We start from the raw sequence: 25,005 nt of genomic DNA on the forward strand, positions 1-25,005 counted from the left end.
ATAGAGTTGGCATCGAGGAAAAGGCAAGTTGCCACCGAACACGTTGGAAATAATTCGTCCTCGACGTTTCCGATGTTTGCATGATCCACCGTCATGGTTGCAGTGAGTGTAGTCAACTAGTCATGCAGTTCATGTCAAATCTTGACCCTCAGATAAAAAAGGAAACACATGCATGGATTCCCTCCATTTTTGGACGACCAGATGTTCTGGAGACACATTTTTATTGATTCGCGCTATTTACAGAACAAAACCGCTCCAGTTTGCATGCAACCTGCGCAAAACCATGGAAGCGCAGCAGCCTACCGATGCTAGCTAGCTATACATGCTGCCGGTCGCAGAATTACTACGCGGCCTTGGGTGGAACCACAATGGGGCTCCGCACGATGTGATCGTCGGAGACCCACTTCAGGTTGCCCTCGGCGCCGGCGACGCTCGGCTGCCCCGCCCACCGCACCGTCACCGTGAAGCTCTGCTTCTCCTTGGCCTCCGCGAACCGCAGCATCGGCGGCTGCACCGTCACCGACACGTCTCTGGGCATGTCCACCACGGCGGTGTACACGGAGTTCGGCTTCCCGACGTTGGTCACCGTGCGGTTGACCGTGATCGGCTGGGCCAGCAGGTTGACGATGAGGGACGGGTAGTTCAGCTCTGCCTCGGTGGTGGCCTTGAGGTTGGCGCAGGTGACCGGGCGGTGGGCGATCTCGGTGACGCCCTCGTCGCCGAGGCCGAGGCCGCAGAGGTAGGGGAGGTAGTCGTCGGCGTGGAGGTCGTAGACTAGGCCCGGGTCGAAGGCGAGCGCGGGGTTGACGTAGCCCGCGCCCATGGCGTAGAAGGTGGCGTGGCGGTACTGCTCGTCCTTGAGGGGCACGCCGGTGCGGTCCACTGCGTCCGACGTCGTCATGATCGCCGATTTGATCGCCGCCGGTGACCAGTCCGGGTGCAGACTCTTGATGAGTGCGGCGATGCCGCTCAGGTGCGGCGTCGACATGGACGTGCCAGACTCCACGAAGAAAGAGAGACCGACGCCCCCGTCGGAGAACTCCGTGTGCGACTCGCTCGGCGCCCACGCCGCGAGTATGTTCATGCCCGGCCCCGTGATGTCCGGCTTCAGGATGCCCGGGCTGGCCTTGCTCGGACCTCGGGACGAGAAGAAAGTAACGGCCGGCGCCGGCAGCGCGCCCATGACTGTGCCCTTGAACGCGATGCTCGCCGTCGGGTTGGCCGTGGAGTTAATGTAGGCCGCGATCTTGGTCCCGGCATCGTAGCTCAGGTGCGACGCAGGGAGGACATGCGGGTCGGCGAAGGTAGTGTACCCTTCGGCTGCTCTGTTCATGACGATCATGCCCACGCCGCCGTACGCGGACACGGTCTGGCCAGCCTCGATGCGGCCGTTTAGGCCTCTGCTCTCGCAGAGCACCACCTTGTCGCTCACCTCGGCTCCGCGCAGCACGCTGCAATCGCGGCTTGTCTCGGAGCCGTCGGCGCCGGGGTACACGAGCGGAAGCGGCTTCGCGGCGGAGTTGTTGCCCGGCTGGAACAGGGACTCGCCGTCGAACTCCTCGCCGTTGCCGAGCCTCACGGTGGTGCGTATCGCGCGGTCCATGGTGCCGGCCGCGACGGTGAGCATCCAAGGCGCCCCGTTGCCGACGGAGCCCGGGTCCGGGCCCGCGTTCCCCGCCGCGCAGCTGACGAAGATGCCGCGCTCCATGGCCTGGAACGCCGCGATGGCGATGGGGTCGTAGTTGAACTGCGTCCCGGACTGCGCGCCGATGGAGAAGGACAGCACGTCGACGCCGTCCTTGACGGCGGCGTCCAGCCCAGCGATGATGTCCATGATGGAGCAGCGGCTGCGAGTGCAAACCTTGTATATCGCCAGGTGCGCGTGCGGCGCCATCCCCGAGGCCGTGCCGTCGGCGTTGCCCCGGACGTTGGCGTTCTCCACGAAGTTGCCCGCGGCCGTGCTGGCCGTGTGCGTGCCGTGGCCCGCGTCGTCCACCGGCGGCGCCGACGAGTTGACGGCGGCGCTGCCGAACGCGCGCGCCCCGACGATCTTGTTGTTGCATCCGCCGCCGGCGACGGCCTTGAACTCGCACGTGCCCTTCCAGGTCTTGGGCGGCGGCTCGAGGCCGTCGTCGCCGAAGGAAGGGTGGCTGGGCAGGATCCCCGTGTCCAAGATGCCAATCACCACCCCTCGGCCGAACCCGGAGCGGCTCCAGAAGCCCTCGTTCCCGAGGTGGAGGCCGAGGAAGCCGGGCGAGCGGGTGGTGGCGAGCGGCAAGAACACCTCCGGGTACAGCCTGAGGCACCCCTCCGTGGCCCTCAGCGCCTCGGCCTCCTCGTCCGTGAGCCGCGCGGCGAAGCCGGTGAAGACGTCGCTGTACGAGTAAATGATGCGCGGGCCGTGGTCCTCGGCGCCGCCGTCCGGCTCCACCTCCCATTCGGGCGCGGCCGTCCGCGGGAGGAAGGAGCGGTGCCACTCCTCGAGGGAGTCGACGGGGCCGCCCCTCGGGTCGAGGTGCACGATGTAGTTCTTCCTCGCCCGCAGGTACGACGCGCCGAGCAGCGGCTGCAGGGACAGGAGGAGGAAGGCGATGACCCACCGGGACTCCATGGGCGGCGGCGAGGTGGAGTGGGGCCGGTGGGTGCGGCGACGATGGGCTCCGGCTCGCTCGGGCCGAGCCCGTCTTTATACAGCAAGGTGGCAGCCGAGGCCTGCGTCGCGTGAGGGAGAGGGGGGAGTGGAGTGATGGGGGAGCAGTGGCACTGGCTGTGAGCTGGAGGGCAGTGGCGCTGGCGCGCAGCTGCGTCACTGGTGTAAAATGATGGCGTTTCATTGCATCCGGGTGGGGCGCAGTACTAGTACTGCTGCTCCTACTGTGCCCGCGGCCCGGTGGATCTACGTGCCGCTGACTGCTGTCCGTGCGGGACCTCCAACCCCTGTCCCGTGCCCCTGGATGCGCATGGGGATAGCTGGCCCGGTCGGAATCGGATTCCGGTGCCACCTTTGGTTGCGACGCTCGTGAACCGGGGGGAGATATTTCCTGTGTGGCCGCGCCGTGCCGGTGGACGGCGGTGCGGTGGAACGGGCGGCGGCGGCGCTATCAGGGTCAATGACCGGTTGACACGTGCAGAGACAGGGCCCGCCTTTTGACGACGGTGGCGTGAACGCGCGTATGCACAGGGTGGGTGCTCGACGTGGACGAGCGCCTGCCGGTGAGTCGGTCGGTAGGGGGACTAGAAACGCATGCCGGTGGTGGTAGAGGACCGGGGTCACGCACGCATATCTGGGGAAGGGCGGCACGACCGGCATTTATGCCTCATGGAAACATGGAATAAAACTCCATAAACACGGAAATATGGAATAATAATGACCATTTATTCGTGTTCACTCCCAGACGACGACGCATCTCGCATCTGCAACGCTCACCCGTATTTTGAATTTTGAACCGGAAGAAACCAAGGGACAATCAATCCTCCGTCGCACAAAAGTAACAAATTCGTGTTTCCAACGCGGCGTGGGGTAGCCACAGGCCACAGAGCTCGTTTGGCAGCGCCTTGGGCAGAGTCTCAAACATACTGCCCCAATGCACGGGCGCACCGTCTTCTAGGATGCGGACATTGGTGCTCACGAGCGCGGAAAATGGAAATGCGTACGTATGTGCAGGCCTCGAGCAGATTAACCTTTCGCTTTTAGCCCGACCCACGAGGATTGAACTTACGCCTACTATACTACTCCTATATATAGCTCCAGGGCCGGGGTCGGCGGTAAAAGTTTGTGTAAACGTAGCCCGTGGCGCAAGTATCCAAGGCGCCAGCGTGCGTGCACTGCACCCGTCCTGCCGTCGTGTCCGCTTGGTAGGAGCGCTCAAACGTAGATACTCGCGCCATTTTATAGTACGAGTAGTACCGGGCCACTTCTCTCGGAAGGGCATGCATGTCAGAGACGCACACGCCGTGGATATACCAAATTCCTGGTAATAGTATATGATGGAAAAAACACGAGCACAGGATGCTAGAACAATTCACCCGAAAAAAAGAGAGGATGCTAGCACAATTATACGGGGAAATTGTGATGATAAAACGAGGCCAACTTCTAAAAAGCTTGTATTCCATCACCCTCTTCCCCTGCTCTTAATTATTATTTTCTTTATTCTCCACCGCATCTATGATGTGGATCAGCGGATGCCGACGGCTCGGTTAAGCCCTGCCTGAGTCCCGCATGAAACGGCCGGCGCCATGCAGATCGAATAGGAAATTACTCCATATACATGGTCACGTCGGATCTAACTCTAGATTATCATCAATCACACAATCATGCAAACACACTGGATGGATGTGTGTTGGTTTACCTACTAATGGCCTACCTACGCCACTGACCACTTAGACTAGGTCTGCCCGTTGATTCTGCTGCCAGATATCTTTTTCAAGAACACGCAACAATAGTTGCGCGTCATTTTCATTATAAAACTCAAAAACGATGGGGGAAATGGTTGCCAGGACCAGCATCCTCAAGACCGAGGAGCTACCTCCTCCTCAGAAGATTCTGCTTTAGACTAGCCACAATGGGTAGTAACATGTCCATGTTACTACTCTATATTACTACCTTTATAGTGGGGAGTAACATATGTGTGGTAACATGTAACACTTCATTTATTAGGCTATAGACTCATCATGCCTTGATATGTGTGATGTTACTCATACTAGTAGTAACTAGCTATGTTACCACATGGCTCTCTTTCTTCATTTATTGTTTGCCACATCATCTATTTTATCTAGATATGTGTGATGTTACTATCTATGTTACTCTCAGTGTGTGTAGTCTTAGACTAGCCACAATGAGTAGTAACATAGTGTAGTAACATGCCCATGTTACTACTCTATGTTACTACCTCTATAGTGGGGAGTAACGTATGTGTGGTAACATACAACACTTCATTTATTAGGCTATAGACTCATATTGTCTTGATATGTGTGATGTTACTCACATTAGTAGTAACTAGCTATGTTACCACATGCCTCTCTTTCTTCATTTATTGCTTGCCACATCATCTATATTATCTAGATATGTGTGATGTTACTACCTATGTTACTCCCATTGTGGGTAGTCTTAGAGCAACTCTAGCAAATATTGTAAAACGTCCAAAGTATTTTTCTACACCCAGAAACAAATGCTCCTGGTGTGAACAGTAAAATAAAAAAGAATTCAAAAAAATTTGATTTTTTTTGTAGCATACTTTCGCAAATGTTTGTTGTACATGCAAAATTTCATCACGAAATCACATTGGTGGAAGTCGCGCAAAAAAACAAATGGATACACCTTCTACCACAAATCCGAAGACCACTTAAGCTTCAGCCTAATAAGGTCAAAGCCAAATCGAAGAAGTGCGTCTTCATAGGGTACCCTAAGAAAACAATTGGATACACCTTCTACCACAAATCCGAAGCCAAAATATTTGTTGCCAAGAATGGAAACTTTCTAGAGAAGGAGTTTATCTCGAAAGAAGTGAGTGGGAGGAAAGTAGAACTCGATGAGGTAATTGTACCTTCTCTCGAATTGGAAAGTAGCTCGTCAAAGAAATCCGTTCCCGTGATGCCTACACCAACTAGAGAGGAAGTTATTGATGATAATCATGAAACTTCAGATTAAGTTACTACTGGACCTCGTAGGTCGAACAGAGCACGTTCCGCACCAGAGTGGTACGGTAACCCTGTTTTGGAAGTCATGTTACTAGACCATGACGAACCTACGAACTGTGAAAAAGCTATAATAAGCCCAGATTCCAATAAATGGCTTGAGGCCATGAAATCTAAGATAGGATCCATGTATGAGAACAAAGTGTGGATTTTGGTGAACTTGCCCGATGATCGGCGAGCCATAGAGAACAAATGGACCTTCAAGAAGAAGACTGGCACTGATGGTAATGTTACTGTCCACAAAGCTCAACTTGTCGCAAAAGGTTTTCGACAAGTTCAAGAAGTTGACTACGATGAGACTTTCTCACCGTAGCGATGCTTAAGTCTGTCCGAATCATGTTAGCAATTGCCGCATTTTATCATTATGAAATCTGGCAAATGGACGTCAAAAATGCATTCCTTAATGGATTTCTTAAAAAAGAGTTGTATATGATGCAACCAGAAGGTTTTGTCGATCCTAAAGGTGCTACCAAAGTGTGCAAGCTCCAGCGATCCATCTATGGACTGGTGCAAGCATCTCGGAGTTGGAATATACGCTTTGATGAGTTGATCAAATAATATATATATAGTTTTATACATACTTTCGGAGAAGCCTGTATTTACAAGGAAGTGAGTGGGAGCTCCGTAGCATTTCTACTATTATATGTGGATGACATATTGTTGATTGGAAATGATGTAGAATTTCTGGATAGCATAAAAGGATACTTGAATAAAAGTTTTTCAATGAAAGACCTCGGTGAAGTTGCTTATATATTGGGCATCAAGATCTATAGAGATAGATCAAGACGCTTAATAGGACATTCACAAAGCACATACCTTGATAAAGTTTTGAAGAAGTTCAAAATGGACCAATCAAAGAAAGGGTTCTTGCCTGTGTTACAAGGTCTGAAGTTGAGTCACACTCAATGCCCGACCGCTGCAGAAGATAGAGAGAAAATGAAAGTCATTCCCTATGCCTCAGCCATAGGTTCTATCACGTATACTATGCTTTGTACGAGACCTGATGTGTGCCTTGCTATAAGTTTGGCAGGGAGGTACCAAAGTAATCCAGGAGTGGACCACTGGACAACGGTCAAGAACATCCTGATGTACCTGAAAAGGACTAAGGATATGTTTCTCATTTATGGAGGTGACAAAGAGCTCGTTGTAAATGGTTACGTCGATGCTAGCTTTGACACTGATCCGGATGACTCTAAGTCACAAACCGGATACGTATTTATATTGGATGGTGGAGCTGTCATTTGATGCAGTTCCAAGCAGAGCATCGTGGCGGGATTTATGTGTGAAGCGGGGTACAGAGCTGCTTCGGAAGCAGCAAATGAAGGAGTCTGGATGAAGGAGTTCATATCCGATTTAGGTGTAATACCTAGTGCATCGAGTCCAATGAAAATCTTTTGTGACAATACTGGAGCAATTGCCTTAGCGAAGGAATCTAGATTTCACAAAAGAACCAAACACATTAAGAGAAGCTTCAGTTCCATCTGTGATCAAGTCAAGGAGGGAGACATAGAGATTTGCAAAATACATACGGATCTGAATGTAGCAGATCCATTGACTAAGCCTCTTCCATGAGCAAAACATGATCAGCACCAAGACTCCATGAGTGTTAGAATCATTACAATGTAATCTAGATTATTGACTCTAGTGCAAGTGGGAGACGGAAGGAAATATGCCCTAGAGGCAATAATAAAATTGTTATTTTATATTTTCTTATTCATGATAAATGTTTATTATTCATGCTAGAATTGTATTGATCGGAAACCTAAATACATGTGTGAATACATAGAGATACACTGTGTCCCCAGTGAGCCTCTACTTGACTAGCTCGTTGATCAAAGATGGTTAAGGTTTCCTAACCATGGACATGAGTTGTCATTTGATAACATGGTCACATCATTAGGAGAATGGTGCGATGAACAAGACCCATCCGTTAGCTTAGCATATTGATTGTTTAGTTTTATTGCTATTGCTTTCTTCATGTCAAATACGTATTCCTTCGACTATGAGATTATGCAACTCCCGGATACCGGAGGAATACCTTGTATGTTGTCGGGTGGTAGGTGCGACATATGCCAACGGGTGGCTTATCATTGTGGGAGCCAGTAAGACGTCGCCGGTGCCTGGAAACGGGATGAGGCGAAGACATGCACGCTGGCGATTCTTACCCAGGTTCGGGGCTCTCCGTGGAGATAACACCCCTAGTCCTGCTTTGCGGGGTCTCCGCATGATCACTAGATCGAAATGAGTAGCTACAAGTGCTCCTTGAGCTGTCGGATTCGAGGGAGAAGAAGAGCAAGGCTAGCTCTCACTTTCCTCTCTATATGGTGTGTGTGTAACTCTATGAGACCAACCCTTTGCATGGGTGCCCCGGGGGGTTTATATAGGCCTACCCCCCGGGGGTACAATAGTAATCCTGCTGGGCCCGGGTCCCAGCCGTCAGTGTTTGTGTTCGCCGGCTTCTCCGCCGGCCATTGGGGCCCGCCGACTGGTGGGTCCCGCCGGCTGCTGGCCTCTTGGTCGACAGGCCGGCCCCACCGCTTGGGGGTCTTGTCGGCGGCTGGTTACTGTTGCCTTGCCCCTGATGACGAGGACTTTGTCGAGGTAAGCGTGGCTACAGTATGCCGCCTTGTGGGCTCTCACTATAGCCTTACCTCGTCTTGTCTCCTTAATGTGGCACATGTTTCGAGGGAGGGAGGTAGCCGGCTTCTGGGGGCCGGCTACGCCCCTGGCCGACTAGGGGAAGCCGGGCTGCCTTCGAGCGTCTCTCTGGCTAAAGGGGCCCGCCGCCCGCGGGCCTTACGGGCGTCTGTCGTGGATGACGTCGAGGTCAACATGGCTACAATGTTGCGCCGGACGGGAGATGGCCGACCCGTACGGCGTCCTGTGGCCATGCCTGCTTCGGGATTCGGGGGTAGTGGGCTGTACTGTGGCCACGCCCCGTCTTATCTCCGTTATGTGGGCGTAGTTTTGGTGGGTGCGGTCTTGGCCGGCTTCTTGGAGTCGGCATTCTTCATGGCCGGCTCTTGGGAGTCGGCGTTCTTCATGGCCGGCTTCTGGGAGTCGGTCCTTTTGGTGCCGGCTTCCTGGAGTCGGCCATCTCGTAGCTATCTTGGGGGAGGTTTCTGGGAATGGGTCGCCTTCTGAGAGTCGGCCCCCGGGGATAGCCGGCCGGGGGAAGGCGGCCCTTTACTTCGAATGCTTGAAGGCTCAAACGGCTTGATAATTTCTTGAGAAGCCAAGGGAGTCGGTTAGGCTACTCGTGGCTATTTACTCCGACAGTAGTCCCCGAAGCTGATTGAGCTTCGAGGTGGGGTGGGAGTTGAGAAGCTCGGTCAGCTTCCTATCTTGACAAGCCGGCAGCTGGGAGCCAGCTTCGGCTAGGCGCGCCGTCTTGGCGAAATTTTTTGAAGTCGGAGGGCGGGAGTCTGCCAGCGCGCGCACCGGGCCGGCCACTTGCCGCCTGCGAACCACGTGGCATTCTTTGGCTAAAAAAGCCTGCCAGCCCACGCACGCGACGAGACGTCGCCGCAGGTCGGGGGCCCGCCACTCCTACGCCCGGGCCCAGGCGCGGATTCTCTGCGGCCCAAAGCCGCCCGCACGTCTTGCTGCGGCGGTTTCGGCACGCCTTTAGGGCGTAATAATCGCGGGGCGTGGGGGAGTGAGTGCGGTTAATCCCACGTCTCACCCCACGCCTCGCCTACTCGGCTTCACCATGCGAAGCTATAAGTAGGGGGAGGGAGGGAAGCGGCAGGCGCTCGCACGCCCCTCTCCTCTCCGCCATCTTCTTCCTTCTGCTCTTTCTTGCAACAGCGCCTCGCCGCCGCACCGTTCTACCACTCGATTCTCCGCCGCCACGCTCATTCTCGCCAGCCCTACGCCGCGATGCAGTACGGCGGGGATTGGGACGGCTCCAACGTCCATGAGGATCACGTCGAGTTCCTCCGCAAGACGCGGCGGCTGCCCGGCGCGGACAAGGTGCGGGTCCGTCTCGCGCCGGCGAAGGAGATCACGCCGGAGCCGGAGGAAGGCGAGCGGGTAGTCTTCCGCTCGCATTTCTTGTGCGGCATCGGCTTGCCCGCGAGTGCCTTCTTCCGCTCCTTTCTCGAGTACTACCAACTCCAGCCGCACCACCTCACCCCGAACACGGTGGTGCTGCTGTCCGCCTTCGTCACGTTGTGCGAAGGCTACCTCGGCGTCCTCCCCACCCTCGAGCTCTGGGGGGAGTTCTTCCAGTCCAAGCTGGGCACGCGCATGCAGGGCGTGCCGGCTTAGAGTGGCACCTTCATCGCGATGCGGAGGGTGGCTGCCGACAACCCCTTCCCCGTCATCACGCTGATCCACTCGGTGAAGCTATGGCAGAAGTCATACTTCTATGTGAAGAATGTCGCCCCGCAGGGCGACTACGTCAATCTGCTGGCTTACGAAGCCGGCCCGCCGGCGGGTAGGCGGCCCCAGTGGTCCTATCGGGCCGTGACGCTGACGCCGGCTGGAGCCGCGGCTGTCGCCCGACTGCGGGTGATGATCCAGTCGAAGGGCCTATCGGGCCCGACCTGCTGGCCGCCTTCGTCACACGCCGGGTGCTTCCGCTCTAGAGCCGCCCTCATCTGATCTGTCAGATGAGCGGCCAGCTCGATCCGAGTCGGATGTGCACCAAAGACATGCCGCACGACGAAGTGGCCCATATGGTGAACTATCTTGCGAACTGCAAGCTCTCCGCAGAGTGGCAGTTTGGCAAGGAGCCATATTGCCGAGCTCACCCGCTGCCCACGGTATGTTCTCTTTTTCTCTTTCTCCTCTCTCGGTTTTGTCGCTGAGTTCCTTTTGGCCGACTCTGACTAGCCGGCTTGTCTCGACAGAGCCCTCTCCTTCGGCCTGCAGGCGGGTCGGACGCGGAGCGCCGATTCGTCCCTGACTGGATGGAGCACGACCTGGAGGACCCCGACTTGGGGGCGGCCGCTATGGATGACAACACCGAGGCGGGCGGTGGCCAAGCCGGCGGCTCCGGGCTTGGAGTCAGCTTCGACGATTGGCCGGACGACGACAAGGCGGAAGTCGTTCCACGCCGCCAGCCGGCGTCTGGCCATGGCGCGGGTTCCCCCACCGCGCCGCCTGCTCGGGGCGGCGGGCAAAAGCGTCGTGCCGCGCCGGGCTTGTTCGACAGTCGGCCGAAGAAGCCCAGAGGCGGGGCTGCGGCGACCAGGCGGGAAGAGGCGGCCGCGAAGGCGGCACGCTTCCGCAAGGCGGTGAAGCAGCCGCAGACAGTGTCGGCGTAAGTATATACTCCTTCATGTACTCTTTCTTCTTTTCTCTAGTAGTTCCTGAGTCCTTTCCCAAAAAACCAGGGCTCCATTGTCGCTCGAGCGGGTTGCTGCCGCCTCCGTCGTTGGGTCGCCGGGAGGATCCGGGAGCACTACTCGCCGCATGGACCCCCGTGCCGAGCTTCTGGCGGCGACAAAGCGGAACGCGCGGGAGGCGCGGTAGGCGGAGGAGTTGAGGGCGGCCGCCGCCAAGGCGGCGCAGGAGGAGGAGGCGGCGAAGGCGCGCGCCGACGCAGCGGCCAAGGCCCAAGCGGAGGCTGCGGCCGCGGCGATGGCGGAAGGGGCCTTGCTAGTCACCCCTCTGCGCGCCGCGGCGACTGAGGCCCAGAGCTCCCGCCAGAAGAAGCCGGCGGTGACCAGCCAGGACTGGAGAGGGAGGACGACGTCGTCGTCCTGGAGAGGGTGGCGGCACCGGCCCCGCCGACTGGGGCGACTCAAGGCGGCCGGCCTGACCTGCCGCCTGTGCAATCGGCCGGGGGCGAACCGGCCGCGAGGACTGATCTGGTGGTCCGGACGCCGTCGCGCCAGCGCGCGGGGAAGGCCGCATCAGAGCCGTAGCCGGCCGCGGGCTCCAGCTCGTCGGCCCAGGATATGGAGGCGGCCAGCGCCAGCTCGGGGTGGACGCCAGGCGGAGGGACGGCCGTGATGAATGTGGCCGCGCAGGACGTCCGGACCCGGCTTCAAGCCCAGGCTACGGCGCTGAGGAAGTACAACGACGAGTTCCTTGCGACGCGGGCGGCCATCCGGGTTAGTCTTCTTGTCTTGCTTTTTTGATCTTGGTTTCTTCCGTGGGGGCGCGTCAGCGCACCCACTGGGTGTAGTCCCCGAGTTCCGAGTTGGCTGCTGAGCAGGCGGCTTGGAACTTCTTAGCGGATCTAGTTTTGCTATTCTTGCTCTTATTTCGTTCTTCTGCCTGTCTTGCAGGACTACCACAACCTCCGCGCGGCTGCCTTCAACTCCCAGGCTCGGGAGCTGACCCAGAAGACCGCTGACCTATCTGAGAGCTGGGGTAAGTGCTTCGTCCTTTATCTCACGTGGGGGCGCGTCAGCGCACCCACTAGGTGTAGTCCCCGAGATTCGGGCCGACTGCTGAGCAGTCGGGTCGGATCTTCCTTGACGACTTCTTCTTATTGCTTCTTTTACTCTGCCATCCCTACAGCGGCCAACGCCAGTCTGAGGGAGCAGCTGGGAGGGTCTCAGGCTGCCCTCCGTGTTAAGGAGGCCGAGCTTGCCGCCTTGGCACAGGAGCGTGACCGCCTGGCCAAGCGGTTGGCCGACCAGGAGGAGAGCCACAAGGCGGCCCTGAAGGCGATGCAGGACAGCGAGGCCGCACTCCAGGCCGAGTACGAGACAGAGGCGGCTAGCTGGGCCGAAGCGAAGCAGACGTTGATTGACGGCTATGGCCAGATCGAAGATTTGGTTGACGGTAAGCCGCCTTCTTCTTCGTCCCTGCTTGTCGCTTGTCGCTTTGGCTCGTTTTCTGACTTGGTATTTTTTCTCTTCTTTCTCTTTCTTTCTTGCGCAGAGTACTTCCCTGGCTACTCTACCGCCGCCAACCAGATCATCGAGGCCCGCCGTGAGGGACAGAGGCAGGCTGGCGCCGAGATCGCGCCAAACGTTCGTCGGTCGCTGGAGGAGCAGCTCTTGGCGATCCAGGCCCGCTTTCAGCCGACTCATCGCCTGCTCCGCCGGTTTCAACGTGTCGGGGCGCAGGTGCTGGCCGCTCTTTGGCCTGGTGAAGTGATTCCCCGCACCACCAGTCGGACTGCCGACTGGCTGGAGGTGGCGGTCGGCCGCTTCGAGGCCTGGAAAGCTTCGGCGGCTCGGTCCGGCGCCAGGCGGGCGCTGGAGTTCGTCAAGGCCTGGTATCCCGGGCTGAGTCTGGACCAGCTGGCCACCTGGCGGCAGCAGGCCGACACGGAGCTGGAGCCGGCGCGGCCGTCTATCATCCGGCGGGCTTCAGCGATCGCCGACTATCATCCGGCGGGCTTCAGCGATCGCCGACTACACCGATACCAGCGTCTTTGCCCCTGAAGTGGACGACAACGATGTTGCCCAGCCGGAGGATTGGTTCGGGCTAAACCCGGCAGACGGCGAAGACTCGGCGGAGGAGATCAACTCCAGCGACGAGGGCGAAGAGGAGGAGGAGGGTGAAGACGCCGGGCCGGATGGTGGAGCGGCCGGTCAGCCTCAGCTTGACCGTGCCTCCAGCAACACGGCACGCGCGGGTGCACCGCCTGCAGCCGGCGATGATCAAGCCGAGACCCGCCAGCCGGCCACTCCTTCAGCCGGTGGCGCCGTCTCCACCGACCAACCCGGCTCCCACACCGCGCCTTTAGTCTAGTCTGCTATCTTTATTTTCCTATCTTATCACTTTTGGAACAATATTTTGTTAGGTTTGCACAATTCCACCCACTAGGGGTGTATTCGAACTATGTTGATTGCCGGCCTGTTGGGGGATTTATATGTAGATATGATTATGCATGCGTTTGGCTTTCCCTTGTTCTTTGCTTTTCATCCTTCTGTTGTTTCCTTTACCGCCCTCCCTTGATTGCCGCCTCCCCAGTCAGACAGTTGCTCTGCAATCTGTGGCTGGAGAAGTGCTTGGCCAGTTGGGAGGGCAAGTACTCTAGCTTTGTTGGATTATAGCGAAGTGTTTGGGAAGCCGGCCAGCCGGCTGTTCTGACAGCCGGCAAGCGTGGTTGGAGGCCGTCTTTTCGCTATACAAGTTCATTAGTCCTTAGCCGTTTTTCGTGTGGGCATCCTTTCTGCCTTGGCTCTTGCTAGTCGGACAGTCGGTTCTTCGAGCTGCGACTTTCAACAAGAGAGGACTCGGGAGCCGGCACACTACTTGTCTGACTTCAGGTAGAACTTTAATATAGCTTAAGGCGGCCAGTCCCCGGGCCGACTAGTCGAACCCGGTGCCAGACAGAAAATCAAATGTAATAATACATTCATGGATATGACACTCGTCACTCATAGATAAATGAAGGCAGTCCCCGAGTGCCCCTCGGGGGGCCTATTGTTTTCGTACTTAATACAAAAGGGTAGCATGATACATACTGCTTTTAACTGTAAAATCTTCTCAGGAGGTTCGCGTTCCATGGTCGCTCCGACTCCTTGCCAGAATCATCCCTCTTGCGTGCTCTTGGTTTTTGCGCGTCGATCAGGTAGTAGGAGTCGTTGCCAAATGTCTTGCTGCTGACAAAAGGGCCTTCCCAAGGGGCCGAGAGCTTGTGCTGGCCGGCTGTTCACTGGATCAGCCGGAGCACAAGGTCGCCCTCTTGGAAAGAGCTTGGCTTGACCTTGCGGTTGTGGTAACGGCGCAACCCCTGCTGGTAGATGGCGGACCGGCTGAGTGCCAACAGCCGGCCTTCTTCCAGCAGGTCGACGCCGTCTTCTCGTGCTTCCTTGGCCTCCGCCTCCGTGTACATGGTGACCCGAGGTGAGTCGAACTCGATGTCGGTTGGGATGATAGCCTCGGCACCATATACAAGGAAGAACGGAGTGAAGCCGGTTGACTTGTTAGGGGTAGTACGCAGACTCCAGAGGACAGCCGGCAGCTCATCGACCCAGCAGCCGGCCGATCGCTCCAGTGGTACGACCAGTCGGGGCTTGATGCCGGAGAGGATGAGTCCATTTGCTCGCTCGACCTGGCCGTTTGACTGCGGGTGGGCAACGGACGCTAAGTCCAGTCGGATACCCGAGTAGTGATGTCGGTGATGAATGTCACGGCAGTCGGCCCGTTTAGCTTCTTGATCGGCTTTGCTTCGATCCACTTGGTAAATTTGTCCACGGCGACAAGCAGATGTGTCAAGCAACCGCGGGCTGTCTTGAATGGGCCCACCATGTCCAGTCCCCAGACGGCAAAGGGCCAGGTGAGGGGAATGGTCTTGAGTGCAGAAGCCGGCAGGTGTTGCTTGGAATTGAAGACTTGGCATCCTCTGCAGCTCTTGACTATCTCTTTGGCATCTTCCAAAGCAGCCGGCCAAAAGAAACCGTGGCGGAAAGCTTTGGCCACAAGTGATCTTGAGGCTGCGTGGTGGCCGCATTCGCCTTGATGGATATCCTTGAGGATTGCCACTCCTTTCTCTGGCTCGACGCAGCGCTGGAAGACTCCAGTGACACTGCGCTTGACAAGCTCTCTGTTTATTATTGCATATGCTCCGGCTCGTCGTTGCACTAGTCTTGCTGAGGTCTCATCAGCCGGCAGCTCGCTGTTGACGAGGAATTTGAGGATGGGCTGGGCCCATGACGGAGCTGTGACTTCTTCTGCTGTTAATACGGCCACCATGACGCGGGTGGGTGGGTCGGGTGGCGTGGGATTGGAGTCGGCCACCACTTCTTGTGTTGCTGCAGTCCCCGGGCCGACTGCTGCAGTCTCCGGGCCGGGTTCTGAAGTCCCCGAGCCGGGTGTGACTACGGCAGTCCCCGGGCCGGTTGTCGAAGTCCCCGCCGCCTGCGAGGTTTCTCCAGTCGGATCCGGCTGTATCGGGGGCAGGCGGTACGAAGATAGAGTCCGACTCTAGAGACGGCTTGATGGACGGCTTGAGGAGGCGCTGGAGGGAGACACCGGTCGGTATAGCCTGTCGGGTGGAGCCGATCCGCGCCAGGGCATCTGCTTGGTCGTTGTCGGCCCGTGGTACGTGAAGGAACTTGCACCCTTCGAAGTACCCACTGATCTGCTGGACGAGGAATCGATAGCTCGCCATGTTTGCATCCTTGGCGTCCCAATCGCCAGATGACTGCTGGACCACCAAGTCTGAGTCGCCATAACACAGGATCCGGCGTATGCCGAGTTCTTTGGCTAGCCGGAGCCCATGTATGAGCGCCTCATACTCGGCCACGTTGTTGGAGGCAGCGAAGTGGATTTGCAGCGTGTATCTCAGTCTATCGCCTTTGGGAGAGGTGAGGACGATGCCGGCTCCCAAGCCGGTGCGCATCTTGGACCCGTCGAAGTGCATCCGCCAATGGGTAGAGTCGGGAGTAGGCGGTAGGTACTGGGTCTCGGCCCAGTCGACGAGGAAGTCGGCCAATGCTTGGGACTTGATGGCGGTGCGGGGTTGGTAGAAGATTGTGTAGGGTGCCAGCGCAATGGCCCATTTTGCCACCCGGCCGGATGCATCCCGGCTGCCTATGATCTCGGCAAGCGGGGCGGTGCACACGACCGTGATGGGATGCTCTTGGAAGTAGGGCTTCAGCTTCTTGGCGGCAAAGTACACCCCATAGCACATCTTCTGGTAGTGCGGGTAGTTTTGCTTTGAGCTGGATAGTACTTCGCTTAGGTAATACACCGGCCTCTGGACTAGCTGGGCTCGGCCTTCTTCCGGGCGCTGGACCACGACAACTGTACTGACCACTCGGCTAGTCGCGACAATGTAAAGGAGCATGGGCTCCTTCTCAGTCGGCGCCGCCAGGACAGGTGGAGTAGTCAGCATTTTCTTCAGCTCATGGAAGGCTTGGTCTGCTTGGTCATTCCACTCGAAATGAGTGGATTTCTTCATGAGTCGGTACAGGGGGAGAGCCTTTTCTCCTAGCCGGCTGATAAAGCGGTTTAAGGAGGCCAGGCACCCAGTGAACTTCTGCACATCTCGCAACTTGGAGGGAATCTCCATCCTCTCAATGGCCTTGATCTTCACAGGGTTGCACTCGATGCCGCGTTCGGAGACCAGAAAGCCTAGCAGCTGGCCGGCTGGTACTCCAAACACACATTTCTCGGGGTTGAGCTTGATCTGAAATCGGCGCAAGTTGGCAAATGTTTCTTTGAGGTCCTCCAGCAGGGTGCCGCGCTTCTCTGTCTTCACCACAATATCGTCTACGTAGACGTGGGCATTTCTGCCGAGTTGCTTGAGGAGGCATTTCTGCATGCAACGCTGAAAAGTGGCACCGGCATTCCTTAAGCCGAATGTCATAGTCAGGTAACAGAAAGCTCCGAATGGTGTGATGAAGGCAGTCTTCAGGCGGTCTGCTGGGTCCAACTTGATCTGATGGTACCCTGAGTAGGCATCCAAAAAACTCAACAGCTCGCATCCGGCCGTGGAGTCTATCACTTGGTCAATCCGTGGCAAAGCAAACGGATCTTTGGGGCAGGCCTTGTTGAGGCTGGTGTAGTCTATACACATACGCCACTTGTTGTTCTTCTTCAATACCAAGACTGGGTTGGCAAGCCACTCTGGAAAAAATACTTCCATAATAAAGCCAGCGGCGAGGAGCCGGGCTATCTCTTCTCCTACGATTCTTCGCTTCTCTTCTGACAGTCGGCGGAGGGGCTGCTTGACCGGCTTCGCGTCGGCTCGGACGTGTAATTTGTGCTCGGCGAAATCCTTCGGGACACCCGGTATGTCCTTTGGGGACCATGCAAAGACGTCTCGATTCTCACGGAGGAAGTCGACGAGCTCGCCTTCCTATTTACTGTCCAGGTTTGCCCCAATGACAGCAAACCTTTCCGGAGTTCTCCGGGTCCAGAGGTATCTTCTTCGTCTCCTTGGCCGGCTGGAAGGAGCCCTACGCATCATAATCTTTGGGGTTGGGGGACAAGGCCGGCTGCTTGCCGGCCATGGCCACAACCCGTTCCAGCATCTTCTTCTCTTCTGCCACTATGAGGGACTCGGCCAGCCGACTGCTGGCCATAGCGCACTCGATGGACTTCTTGTAGTCGCCGGCTACGGTGACGATCCCCTTCGAGCTCGGCATCTTCATCTTCAGGTAGGTGTAGTGGGGCACAGCCATGAACTTGGCCAGAGCAGGTCGGCCAAGCAAAGCATGGTAGGGGCTCTCCAGGTCCACTACCTCAAACCAGATCGCTTCTCGGCGAAAATGATCCTTGTCTCCGAAGAGAACATCCATCTTGATCTTGCCGATCGGGGAACAAGACAAGCCGGGTACGATGCCATGGAACACGGTCCGGCTTGGCATGAGTTGCTTCGCCTTGATGTTCAGCTTCTCCATGGTATCGCGGTACAGTATATTGATACTGCTTCCGCCATCAATCAGGACGCGGGAGAATCGGGCAGCTCGCCTCTCCGTCGCGAGGGTGACATCCAAAACTAGTGCATAGGAGCCAGGGGATGGCATCACCTCTGGGTGGTCGGCCTGGCTCCAGTTGATGGGCTTCTCGGACCAGTGCATGAACTCGGGGGTGCCAGAGGCGACTGCGTTGACCTCTTGGTGCTGTCGGCGCCGACTACGCTTGTCTTCAACTTGGCTTGTGAAGACGACGTAGGCGGCGTGCTCTTCAGGGAACTCATCTTGAATGGCTCCGACTGCTGGTCGAGCCGCCAGCTGCTGGGGGGCTGGAGGCGGCGGGCCGGGAGGCGGAGGCGGCACCAGCCCCTCGCCCTTGGAGATTCGCGTGAGCCAGTGGCACTTTCGGGTCGTGTGGTTGGACGGCTTCGCGCCGCCGTGGAACTTGCAGGGGGCGTCGAGAGTCTGCTCGTAGGAGAAAGCCAGCTGCCAAGCCGGCCTGCCACCCTTCTTCTTGGGAGCGGGCCGCTCTTCGGGCTGCTCATCTTCAACTGTGGCCACTTGCCGACTGGTGGAGGGCGGCATTGGGGCCTTGCGCTTGTGATCGTTCTGGTAGGGGCGCCGATTGGAGTCGCCAGCCGGCATTTTGGGAGCCGGAGCGATCACCTTCCCAGAGGCGTCCACTCGAAGCTCGGTCTTCAACGAGGAGTCGGCCGTGGCGTACTTGTCCGCGATGATCAGTAGTTCGTCGAGGGTAGCCGGCTTGTCGCAGAGGAGTCGGTGCTTGAGGAGGGTGCCCTCTCGGCACCCGGCGGTGAAGTACTCGATGGCCTGAACCTCGTGCACCCCCTCGCAGGAGTTGCGGAGCTCGGCCCACCGCGTGAGGTAGTCGCGGGTCGACTCGTTTGGCCCTTGGACGCATAGGGAGAGTTGGCGAGGCTTGGGAGGCCGCTTGTACGTGCTGGTGAAGTTACGGACAAAGACTTTCGTGAAGTCCAGCCAGCTGTTAATGCTGTAGGGCTTGAGGCTGTTGAGCCAGGTGCGCGCTGTGCCCTGCAGCATGAGGGGGGCGTACTTCACGGCTACGTGCCGATTGCCGTTGGCTATGCTGACAGCAGTAGAGTAGTCGATGAGCCAATCTTCCGGCTTCACAGAGCCGTTGTACTTAGGCGTGTCTCTGGGGAGCGAGAACCCTTTGGGGAAGGGCTCGTCGCGGATGCGGGGGCCAAAACATGGCGGACCGACATCATCTTCTTCTTCTAGCACCAGGGACCGAGCCAGACGGTCGATCCGGTGGCGGGCGTCGTTCTCGCCGACTCCTTCGCGGTGGCCTAGTCGGCCACCAAGAGTCGGATGCGTGACAGGCGGCGGGGTGGGGTATCTCTCCCCTCGAGGCGGGGGAGGAGGTGGATTTCCTTGGCGCTCCACCGCTCGAGGGCGGCCCTCCGCGTCATGCTCGATGGTGATACGAGTCCGGCTGCGGCTAGCAGCCGGCTCCTTATCTTTCCTCGCGCGCACCGCTCGCAATCGGCGACCGGGAAGTCGCTGCATGCTCCCGGCGCGGGGGAGGACTCTCAGCGCGGGCGCCGGCTTCGTGCCGTTCCGCGGCCGCGTCGATCAGCTGCTGGATCCGCCTTGTCATGTAGGGGAGCTCATCGGCTCCCAGCCCTCTTCAGCGGCCGCCTGAGCGGCTCGCAGATTCTCGAGTAGGGTGGCGTAGACGGGGAGGTCCGCCCCCAGCATGCTGGCGATGGCCGCGCCGCGCTTCTGGACGAGGCCGACTCGGCTCGGCCCGCCATGAGGCGGCGTGCCAAAGGCGGCGCGGTCAACTTCGCGCTGGTGAGCCTCGGTGAGGCGTCTCATGGAGGCTATCTTCTGGCCTTCCGTGATGAGGGCGAGGCGGCGTGCCTCCAAGGTCTCGGCGTCGGCGTCGGTCGGGATGGGGACGGATAGGTCGTGCATTGCCGCCTGCAGGGCGTCGTGGGCGTTCTCGCCCGAGTTGGTGACGTGGCCGATGACCAACACTTCGGTGATAGTGCTGCTGCCGCTGTCAGCTCGAGGGAGGGGATCGTCGAAGACCACCACGTCGGAGGGGTAGGCGTCGAGCGATGCCGTGTTGGAATCGACAAACATCGGGTCGGTGGAGCCGACCGACTCCATGTCTACAGCAGGCTCGCTGGAGACGTGAAGTTGGTCGAGGAGGCGGACGAGGCGGCTCTCGGGGTAGTCCGTGCCCGCGTCAGACGCGGGCACGTCGGAGATGTGAGTCTCGCCGAGAAGATCGGCGAGGCAGCTCGCTGCGCAGGCGTCGTCGACGCCTTGCAGCGCGTCGGGGCAAACGCCATCGGGCGCAGCAAGCTGGCTGCGCTCGCGGGGGAGGAAAAGGGTTCCCGTCCAGAACAGGTCTCTGGACGACGGTATACCTGCCCCCACGGTGGGCGCCAAATGTCGGGTGGTAGGTGCGACATATGCCAATGGGTGGCTTATCATTGTGGGAGCCAGTAAGACGTCGCCGGTGCCTGGAAACGGGATGAGGCGAAGACATGCACGCCAGCGAATCTTACCCAGATTCGGGGCTCTCCGTGGAGATAACACCCCTAGTCCTGCTCTGCAGGGTCTCCGCATGATCACTAGATCGAAATGAGTAGCTACAAGTGTTCCTTGAGCTGTCGGATTCGAGGGAGAAGAAGAGCAAGGCTAGCTCTCACTTTCCTCTCTATATGGTGTGTGTGTAACTCTATGAGACCAACCCTTTGTATGGGTGCCCCGGGGGGTTTATATAGGCCTACCCCCCAGGGTACAATAGTAATCCGGCTGGGCGCGGGTCCCAGCCGTCAGTGTTTGTGTTCGCCGGCTTCTCCGCCGGCCATTGGGGCCCGCCGACTGGTGGGTCCCGCCGGCTGCCGGCCTCTTGGTCGACAGGCCGGCCCCACTGCTTGAGGGTCTTGTCGGCGGCTGGTTACTGTTGCCTTGCCCCTGATGACGAGGGCTTTGTCGAGGTAAGCGTGGCTACAGTATGCCGCCTTGTGGGCTCTCACTCTAGCCTTACCTCGTCTTGTCTCCTTAATGTGGCACATGTTTCGAGGAAGGGAGGTAGCCAGCTTCTGGGGGCCGGCTACGCCCCTGGTCGACTAGGGGAAGCCGGGCTGCCTTCGAGCGTCTCTCTGGCTAAAGGGGCCCGCCGCTCGCGGGCCTTACAGGCGTCTATCGTGGATGACGTCGAGGCCAACATGGCTACAGTGTTGCGCCGGACGGGAGATGGCCGACCCGTACGGGGTCCTGTGGCCATGCCTGCTTCGGGATTCGGGGGTAGTGGGCTGTACTGTGGCCACGCCCCGTCTTATCTCCGTTATGTGGGCATAGTTTTGGTGCGTGCGGTCTTGGCCGGCTTCTTGGAGTCGGCATTCTTCATGGCCGGCTCTTGGGAGTCGGCGTTCTTCATGGCCGGCTTCTGGGAGTCGGTCCTTTTGGTGCCGGCTTCCTGGAGTCGGCCATCTCGTAGCTATCTTGGGGGAGGTTTCTGGGAATGGGTCGCCTTCTGAGAGTCGGCCCCCGGGGATAGCCGGCCGGGGGAAGGCGACCCTGTGCTTCGAATGCTTGAAGGCTCAAACGGCTTGATAATTTCTTGAGAAGCCAGGGGGAGTCGGTTAGGCTACCCGTGGCTATTTACTCCGACATATGCTTTCAAACTTCACAACGTAACTAGGTGATTATAAAGATGCTCTACAGGTATCTCCGAAGGTGTTTGTTGGGTTAGCACAGATGGAGATTAGGATTTGTGACTCCGAGTATCAGAGAGGTATCTCTGGGCCCTCTCGGTAATGCACATCACAAGAAGCCTTGTGAGCAAAGTGACTAATGAGTTAGTTGCACGATGATGTATTACGGAATGAGTAAAGAGACTTGCCGGCAAGGAGATTGAACTAGTTATGTAGATAACGACGATCGAATCTCAGGCAAGTAACGTACCGATGGACAATGGGAATAACGTTTGTTATCATAACGGTTCGACCGAGAAAGATCTTCGTAGAATATGTAGGATCCAATATGAGGATCCAGGTTCCGCTATTGGTTATTGACCGGAGAGGTATATCGGTGATGTCTGCACTACGGTCCGCACGCTTAATGTTCGATGACGATTTAGTATTATTTGAGTTATGTGATTTGGTGACCGAATGTTGTTCGGAGTCCCTGATGAGATCACGGACATGACGAGGAGTATCAAAATGGTCGAGAGGTAAAGATTGATATGTAGGATGATAGTATTCGAACACGGGAAGTGTTCCGGAGTGCATCGGGTATTTATCGGAGTACCAGGGGGGAGGGTTACCGGAACCTCCGGGGGGAAGATATGGGCCATATGGGCCATAAGAGGGGAGCACACCAGCCCACAAGGGGTGCCCCCCCCATGGAAGCAGGCCGAGTGGGAGAAGGGAAAGAAATGGTTCCCCCCCTTTCCATCTCTCCTTCCCCTTTCCTTTTCCCCCTCCGACAATTATGGAAGGAGGGGGAGGCCGAATTGGGGAAGACCCCAAGTAGGGTTCAACCTACTTGTGGCGCCCCTTGGCTGCCTCTCCTCCCCTCCCACCTATATATATGTGGGGAGGGGGGCGCCTAGAACATACAACATCAATTGTTAGCTATGTGCCGCGCCCCCTCCATAGTTTGCACCCCCGGTCATTTTCTCGCGGTGCTTAGGCGAAGCCCTGCGCGGATTACTTCACCATCGTCGTCACCACGCCTTGTGCTGACGGAACTCATCTACTACCTCAACACCTTGCTGGATCAAGAAGGCGAGGGACGTCACCGAGCTGAACGTGTGCATAACTCGGAGGTGCCGCGCATTCGGTACTCGATCGGTGGAGCACGAAGAAAGTTCGACTACATCAACCACGTTGTGAAACACTTCCACTTACGGTCTACGAGGGCACGTAGACACACTCTCCCCCTCGTTACTATGCATCTCCATGGATAGATCATTCTGTGTGCGTAGAATTTTTTTGTTTTCCATGCAACGATTGCCAACAGTTATTTCTAAACTTTATTATGTGCAATTGTTGTGGCTTTGTATTTCTTCCGATCTATCTGTTTAGTTTGGCCAACTAGATTGATTTATCTTCAGTGGGAGAGGTGCTTTATGGTAGGTTCAATGTTGTAGTTTCCTGACCTCATGACAAAAGGGGTAGCGAGGCATGTATTTTTATTGCTGCTATTAAGGATAAAACGACGGGATTAGATAATATTGCTTGGTCTTATTTTGTCTACATTATGTCATCATACTTAAAGAATTACTCTGTTTGTTATGAACTTAATACCTAGAGAGGCAATCTTAGAAGCGCTCTCGAAGTGGAGTAATAGTAGTAGGCGTTAGTAAGTTTTACGGTCTACTTGTCATGGACGTAATGCATATGTGCTGATCATGCCATGAATAACATCATAACTATGTGCTTCCCTATCAATTGCCGAACAATAATTTGTGTACCCACCGTTTGCTCTGTTCTTGAGAGAGATGCCTCTAGTGAAAGCTATGCCCCCCCGTGTCCATTCACCCCATATTAGTAAAACCCTAAAACTTTGTTGCAGTTTATTTACTTTTATTTAGTTTTGCAATTTATATATCTACCACTATGAGAATTAATCCTTGCAATTAACGCGTACAAGGGGATTTACAACCGTCTTGCCCGCTTTGGGTGCAAGTATTTGTTTGTGTGTGTGCAGGTACTGTCGACCTTTGTTTGCGTGAATCTCCTATTGGTTCGATAAACATTGGTCCTTAACTAAGGGAAATACTTTCTACTACTATACTACTTCACCTTCCCTCTTCAAGGAAATCCCAACGCCTATTACAAGTAGCATCTCACGATTAGTGGGTCCACTTAGTTGTAGGTGATTAACTATTTGCCTGGTGTGTGTATGGTTTTTAGCTTGTGTGGATATCAGGTCTAGACCATATGCACTTACTGTTGGGGATCGTAGCAGAATTTTAAAATTTTCTACGCATCACCAAGATCCATCTATGGAGTATACTAGCAACGAGGGGAAAGGAGTGCATCTACATACCCTTGTAGATCGCGAGCGGAAGCGTTCAAGTGAACGGGGTTGATGGAGTCGTACTCGCCGTGATCCAAATCACCGACGACCGAGTGCCGAACGGACGGCACCTCCGCGTTCAACACACGTACGGAGCAGCGACGTCTCCTCCTTCTTGATCCAGAAAGGGGGAAGGAGAGGTTGATGGAGATCCAGCAGCACGACGGCGTGGTGGTGGAAGTAGCGGGGATCCCGGCAGGGCTTCGCCAAGCGCAAGCGGGAGGGACAGGTGTTGCAGGGGGAGAGGGAGGCGCCAGGGGCTGTGGTGCTGCTGCCCTCCCTCCCCCCACTATTTATAGGGGTCCTGGGGGCGCTTCTGTAGGAGATATGCCATAGAGGCAATAATAAATGATATTATTTATCTCCGAGTTCATAATTATGTTTATGTTCCATGCTATAACTGCTATGGTTCTCGAGTCTGCAATAACCACGAGGCTCGGTGGAAGACTCATATGCACGTGTGGAATAATAAACGGTAAAATGTATTCCTAGTCTGGCCTCTAAGACTAGCTCAAGTGTTGCATGATGGTTATGTTTTCCTGATCATGGGCATGTCTATGTCAGCAACCTTGAGGGCATAATGTTAAGAGAACATTTGTGTTGAATCGACCCGGCATGATGTTATGCTATGAGATTCATTCGTCACAAGTTTATTGGTACATAACACAGAGATGGTTAACATTTGCATGATTCCTTAGACCATGAGAGTATCGAGTTTCTTCATGCTTGCTTCATGAACTTTGGGGTTTGTTAAACGTCATCCGTAAATGGGTGGCTATTATGGCGGCTTACGGGTTCATGGAAAAGTGTGTCAAGTAACTTGATAGCTCAAGATTGGGATTTGCTCCTCCGACGATGGAGAGATATCTCTGGGCCCTCTCGGTGTTACGGTATCCATCATCGTCTGGCCAGACACTTTGTGATTTGATCACGGGGATGC

The 25,005-nt window shown here is 56.4% G+C and overlaps 1 protein-coding gene across 1 annotated transcript; it reads right to left on the reverse strand.

The window, feature by feature from the left end:
* Window positions 1–202: 202 nt before the first annotated feature.
* Window positions 203–2,817, reverse strand: LOC123181391 (subtilisin-like protease 4). The gene has a single exon (XM_044593649.1). The coding sequence runs from the start codon at window positions 2,609–2,611 to the stop codon at window positions 344–346; it is 2,268 nt and encodes a 755-aa protein (XP_044449584.1). The 5' UTR covers window positions 2,612–2,817; the 3' UTR covers window positions 203–343.
* Between the last annotated feature and the right edge of the window lie 22,188 nt (window positions 2,818–25,005).

Source organism: Triticum aestivum, chromosome 1D (assembly GCF_018294505.1).
Source record: "Triticum aestivum cultivar Chinese Spring chromosome 1D, IWGSC CS RefSeq v2.1, whole genome shotgun sequence".
Taxonomy (NCBI): Eukaryota; Viridiplantae; Streptophyta; class Magnoliopsida; order Poales; family Poaceae; genus Triticum; species Triticum aestivum.